Source organism: Harpia harpyja, chromosome 2 (assembly GCF_026419915.1).
Source record: "Harpia harpyja isolate bHarHar1 chromosome 2, bHarHar1 primary haplotype, whole genome shotgun sequence".
Taxonomy (NCBI): Eukaryota; Metazoa; Chordata; class Aves; order Accipitriformes; family Accipitridae; genus Harpia; species Harpia harpyja.
In genome coordinates this window covers 2,456,415-2,462,608 of record NC_068941.1, presented here as the reverse complement: position 1 = coordinate 2,462,608, position 6,194 = coordinate 2,456,415, and the positions used below count along the sequence as shown (strand labels likewise).

At 51.5% G+C, this 6,194-nt stretch overlaps 1 protein-coding gene across 4 annotated transcripts in view; it reads left to right on the top strand.

Moving 5' to 3' along the window:
* The first annotated feature begins 3,744 nt into the window (after positions 1–3,744).
* Positions 3,745–6,194, top strand: part of RUFY3 (RUN and FYVE domain containing 3) — a 58,524-nt gene continuing 56,074 nt past the window's right edge. The window contains exon 1 of one of the 4 annotated variants that reach the window (XM_052812259.1): positions 3,745–4,118. In XM_052812259.1, the coding sequence (XP_052668219.1) occupies positions 3,779–4,118 (340 nt within the window). In that variant the 5' untranslated portion in view covers positions 3,745–3,778. The remainder of the gene's footprint in view (positions 4,119–6,194) is intronic. The other 3 variants (XM_052812269.1, XM_052812340.1, XM_052812307.1) reach the window with 3 other exon arrangements.

Here is a 6,194-nt window from a genome sequence, read left to right as displayed (position 1 = left end):
TTTTCCTTAAAAGTTTTCACAAACACTGTCTCAGGTAAGACCTGCACTTGTGTTTGGGACAGGTTTCAGGGAGGTCATGACTTGATTTGTGTACCAGTAGCATCTGAAAAGTACTACTGTCTCTTTCCCATGTGAAATCACTGAAGGGGAATAATTGTCAAGAGATGTTATTTCATGTTATGGAAGCACTAGTGTATCTAGGTGACTTGTTTTGGGTTTGTTTTGTTTTGTTCCGGATTTTTTTTGCGTTTGTGGTAGTCTTGGGGGAAGCCAAAATATGAGGATGCGTTCTTGAGCCTGTGACAGGCTGGGTGCTACAGTTCAAACATGCAGGTGCTCATTTTCTGCAAGTGAAAAGTGCTTCCATAGCTTTTGATGTAAACCTTTATACCCTAGGCCTGTTTCTGTCAGGAACATGCTGTTAATTGCTGACTGGAGGATGTTTTGTTAATTTTCAAAGCCGATTGTTAAAGGGAGAGGTAGAAAAACGATAAACTTAAGCTGGACAGCTGGGAACAGAAGTAAGGAGACTTTTTGTAGTCCTTGTATGTCCCCGATCCATGGGATGTGGAGCTATGCATGCTGATTTTGGAGGGGATTCTAGTATGGTAGATAAATGTATAGGACAAAATAGCGAAATGACGAGTTCTGCTGACTTTAATGGCCCTGCATTTGTTTGCCCCCTGCTGCTTACAGGCCAAACAGCAGTTAAACGCTGCATAATAAAAAAAAAAAACCAACAACTTTGCTCCACAGAAACAGGCTACAAAGCATTGGGAATTGAACCCCTCCATGAAACTGCCTGGGTCAGCGAGGCAAAACTGAGGCTTGCTTGAAGACATCACTGAACATGTCTTCTCATTTGAGCAATGCTGTCTGTAAGCTGATGGCCTCAGGTGAGATGTGTAACCTATTAGCTGTGGGGATAAAGATGTCCTTCACCTGTGCTTACTTATTCTCCCTTACTGTTAGCGGCGATCAGCAGTGTTAGCTGCTTGCTCTTTCCAGTGAGGAATGTGTGGCTTTTAGTGGCTCCTAGCCTTACCAAGGAGGGAACTAGAGCTTTTCCTAAAACTACACCTTTTATTAACTCCGCGCTGGGATCGCGATGGAGGATGCCACTGATAACACTGAGCTACACTCCTGAGGCTTTGCGGAGAAGTCGGTAGAAGGTAACGTACTGGGAAAAGAAGCAGCTTAGGTGCTTTTTCTGGGGAGGAATGGTGTTGCGTAACGGGCATCACGAGGGATGCGGAAAATATCCAGCAGAGATGCTAACTGATCTCATTACTACAGCACCTGCTCGTGCACATTTTGTGCTTTGTGCAAAAATGAAGGGCTGAGGATCTTTTGCAGATCTGCAGGCAAGCTGTAAGTATCCAAGGCGGCTTTGTGTTCCCTTGAAAAGCTTTAGGCAGCTTGTAAGCAAAACTCCAGCAACTTCCATCTGAGCAATAAATAAGGGTAATAATGAATTAGTTTGCTGTTATGGATGCACTCCCCAGGAACGCTGGGCTTAAGGCAGGAGGGAATGCAGTGTATCAGCACGCCCAGCGCAGGCAGCCAGCAGATGGCACAGCGTGTCTCCCCAGACTGCTGTGCCAGCCCGTTTTAATAAAGATTAAACACGGCATTATGTTCAGTTGGTTAGTTCAGAGATTGGACAAAGCCATAAGTAGCTCATTCCTGTATGGTTTTAAGTATGCACGGTCATGGGAAGGCTGTGATTATCAATGCCATGGGTGGGGGGATGCAATGTAAGGTTGCTCTAAGAAATACTTCTTAGAGGGATGTTTTGTGCTGAAGGGAAATCCATGGTGGTAAATAGGTTTTGAAGATCCCTGTGAAGATGGACACATGCGAAATAGGGGAAGGACCACAGATGATGGTCAGGAAAATAAGTGAGAAGTGGAGCAAGGTCATGGTTAACGCTGGGTTTTTTCCTTCTGCCAGTAGTGTTTCAGGAGAAGGTGCTGACACTGCCAAGTGATGTGCTTCAGCTGTGGGGTGGCACTCGTCCTCGCCAGGCTCCTGCTTAGCAAGTACCAGCTGCCCTGCTCAGAAAGGACTGGTGGTGAGGTCTGCCTCAGCAGCACCTAATGCAGGTTAGGACTCAAGTGCTCAGGCAACAGCTTTGCCTCACCTGAATCGCTCTGCACTGCCATGGAGATACCTTCCCCTGCGTCCTTTCCATCCGCTCGCTGGGAGCACGGTGATTCAAGAGATAGTCAGTCCCATGTGCACTTGCACGTAAATGATTCGTATTTAAAAAGCACACAGGCATGTCTTTGGAAGCTTGGGCAGAAAAATTACAGTGGCAGGGAGGTGGACAATGCTTTCTGCATCGTGACCTGACGTTTCTATTTATACAGGGTAAGGAAAATACATTGAATAACTCACATGGAAACACATCTGCTGCTGCCTTAAATTTTGTCAGGGCTTTCCCAGTTGTCTTCCATAATATTCTGCCAGCAACAGTCTGGACGTTGTTTTACTCTCACTAGCACTGGCAAATAGCAATTCAGACGTTCAGCTCTGAGGTTTGTGAAACGGATTAAAGCATCTGTTAAATTAGCTGCAACATGTTGCATGACTTGCGGCAGCACTGGAAAAAGCAGTCTCCAGGAAGCAGTTGCCTTTACAGCTTTGGTTTTGTAAGTTTTATGTGAGATTTTAAAAGAAAGAAGCAACATGTTTCAGCTTAACCCAAGTGCACCGAATGCAGGATATTCTTTAAAAACTGGCAGATTTACGTTCTTTCTCCCTGCCCATTGGCAACGCTACAGTCCATGAGAATTGCCCTGCTTTATGAGAAGTGTTTACTACTGTCTTCGGAAAGACAATCTCCCAAGTGAAATGCCCATTGGTATGGTCTGTTCCTTAGTTTTAACAGTAAGGAAAGTGTATGGACCTTGTATTGCCACCTCTTATCCAAGGATCCGAAACGCTGCTGTCCATGAGATCTCGCCCTCGGCAAGAGGAGGGGCAGGCAGGAGATGGTGTAGTGGCTTCGCTTCACGGTCAAGTTACAGCATGTGGGAGTCCGACTCCCTGGTTGCTGTATGAACGTGCTTTCCTAAGATTAAAATGTGTGTTTGCCTGTGCAGGCTCTGGTCCTGTGAAGGTAACGCCACACGCACAGGGCTGCTGCCTCTTTCCTTCTGGCTCGGTGTAGAGAAAGACCATGAAATCACACGTGGTGGGATGGTGTCTTGCTTAGAACTGCTTCTCCACAGCCAGTGGTCCAGCTGGTGTGTGTAGCAGGGCTGGGAAGCCCGTGCTAGAAGACTAGGTGGGCTTGTCTTTGTTTTCTCTTAAAGTGTGAAACAGACGAGTTGGCAGTGCTGAAAAAGAAAGCGTTAAGGGTATGAGGCAGGAAAAAAACAACCCCTCTCCGAGGAGGGGTGGAAACAAGGTCCTCTCCATGCTGCCCGGAGCCCGGCACCTATCACAGTCCGGTTACCCGTTTTTTTTTTTTCTGTCAGCCTGTCGTGGTCCATCCTTCAGGCAACCTGCGCGGAGAGCGCTGGCCTGCCGCCCCAGCCCGGGCCGGGGGCCGGAGGAGAGCGACCTGCTCCCCGGGGAGCAAGGGCCGGCCGAGGGCCGCTGCCCTCACAGCCCCGCTGCTGGAACGGCAGCGCCGGGCTCCGCGTCCCAGCGCCGCCGGGGGAGAAGGAGGCACCAGCCTGCCCGCCTCCCCTCCCGCAGCGGGGGCGGAGGAGCGGGAGGAGGCCGGCCGCGGCCCTGCTTCCCGGCCGGGGCGGGGCCCGGCCCGGCGATGGCGGAGGCGGAGCGGGCGTCGTTTCTGCCGCCGCTGGCGGAAACTTCCCGGGACGGGGCCGGCGCGGAGCCGCTCCCCGCCATGGAGCGGCGGGCCGAGCTCGGGGAGGAGGAGGAGGAGGAGGCGGCGGCGGCAGCAGCAGCAGCAGCAGCAGCAGAGGAGGGGGAGGAGGACGCGCCCCCTGCCTCGCCGCCGTTCTTCCTCCTCTACCCCGGCCATGGAGGCGCCGCCGCGCCGCCCGGCGTGTGGAGACCCCCGGCGCCCCGCGGCGGGTCCCCCCTGCCCGTGCTGGTGCTGAGCTACCCGGGCTCGGACGGAGCCGGCGGTCCCGGCACCCGTGAGTAGCCGCGGGGCTCCTCCCCGGGCGGCGGAGGCGGCGGAGGCGGCGGCGGCGGCGGGCGGGAGTCTCCCTCCGGGCGGGGTAGGGTGTGGGGAACCGGCCGGGAGGCGTCGTGGCAGGGCCGAGGGCCGCCGTTGCTTGGCGAGGCGAGGAAGGGGCGGCGGTGGGGAAGCTCTGCGCCTCCCTCCTGGGTTGCGGGCGCCCGCCTGAGGGTGCGTCGAGCCGTGCCTTGAAGGCAGGCTGGGGGGGAGCGGCTCTGGGCAGGGATGAGTCCGCCACGGTACGCCCCGGGCTCCTGCAAACGGGGGTGTCCTCGCCGAAACTCCCCCTCACCCGGCGGGGCGTCAGTGGAAGGGGGGCTCGTAGGGGCGTCGTGGTGGCCTGGCTGCTCGCCTGGCAGCATGTGTGTGAGCTGGCCAGAGAAGGGGCAGGGAGCGTTCTGGAAGGAGGTGGTTCGTTAATGCGTTGGTGCGCAGCGCTGACCCACCGGCTCAGCAAAACCCGCGCTACGGAGACTTCTTTCTGGACCCCTTCCTCTGGGAAGAGCTTGTGCCGCCCTTGGAAACCTCCCAAGCTGGCCTTGGGGTGTAGTTTGGGGGTGGGAAACACCCGCTCGGGCTTCCTGCTGGTGCTGGGCGTAGAGAACAAAGTTAAGGCGAGGGCATTGCGGGCTGGACGCTTGACAAGGTTGAAGTGCGTTGGTGATGTGTGCGCTCCCGTGTGGGGCGGCAAATAGTTTTCGGCTTCCTAAGATTCTTTGTAACGTTCTTGTGGTGTTTTTGTGTAAGCTGGAGTACTGTGAAGTAGTTGTTGTGTGTGTTTTAAAAACAAAAACTGTGTGTATGGGTGCATATACAAGAGATCTTGCCTGTTCCATCCATCCATCTTGAAAATAGTCAGTAGCTTTATCTTCTGGGCTTGGGCCAGGGTGTGGGTGACCGAGCTTTTTGCCTTTGCTTTGTCTCCTTCTGTTTACATCCCAGGTGAGCATTCACTCACATGTTAGCTGATTATTTTGGGATGGGTATCTTTTTTTTTTTTTTTCTTCTTCTTTTGAAGCTAATGCACTTTATTTAAGCCGTTACTCACCAGAGTTTTAAGCAGTGAGGTAAGAAGCCAATTTCTGTAATGCCAAGAGCAGGTGGAATGACCTAACTTTGTTTTGAGCTACATGAAGGGCTGTGTCTGATTGCAAACTTTTGTCCTCAGTCCAAAACTCCCTCCCCGAGGAGTTGTCGTTTAAACTGATAGCTTCCTGTCAAAACTTTCATTTTTACTTTTTTTTAGCCTAAATAGGAAATCTTTACCCACTGTAGTCCTGTGATGTGCGTGCAAGGGATTGAGCTATTTCTGATAGAAAAGAAACCTTTGAAGAAAAATACTGTATCTTAGCCGTCATACTTTCACTGTTCAAACTTGGTTGTAAGAAGGCTTCTGTGTAGATGTGGTGAAACTGAGGCATTGAGATGAGCGCGTTTGTTCACAAGGAGTTAGTGTAAAAACTCATTGGCTGAGCAATGCTTTATCCCCCATGTTAGCCTTACTCTGCAGTGGCTATTTGTGTGCGCTTTGTGAAAAAGCCTTATAAAATGTGTATAAAAATGTTTTTCTCAGTGTCAGAGGTAATAGCTGCCTGTGCAATATCGTCTGTCAAAGCCCGCTCAGTAACTGAGTGACTGATGCAGTGATAGCAGTGTCTGAAGGGAACAGGAATCATTATGTATTTGCATGGTGTCTTGGACTCTGTTTCTCCTGGGGCAAACTCTGTCTGTAAATCTATTTTTTTCATCATCCCTTGGGGTTTTTTTGTTGCATTTTCAAGTGGTTTTTTTTGTTTTTTTCCCCGCAGTTCTCATGCCTGCAAAAGCAGCTTTCATTTGTTCATCATTGAGCAGCAGGAGCAGTGGATTCTGCTGCACAGTCTTCCTTCTTCACTGGTTGCTTTGGGGTTGTCCTCAAAGCAGCGGGTAGAACTTCAGTCTGGAGCAGAAAGGATGTTGTGTGCTTAAATTCCAGACTTAATCCTGGCTACCTGTAGGGTATGTGGCCTTGCAGGTGTCATTGCCTCTGAAC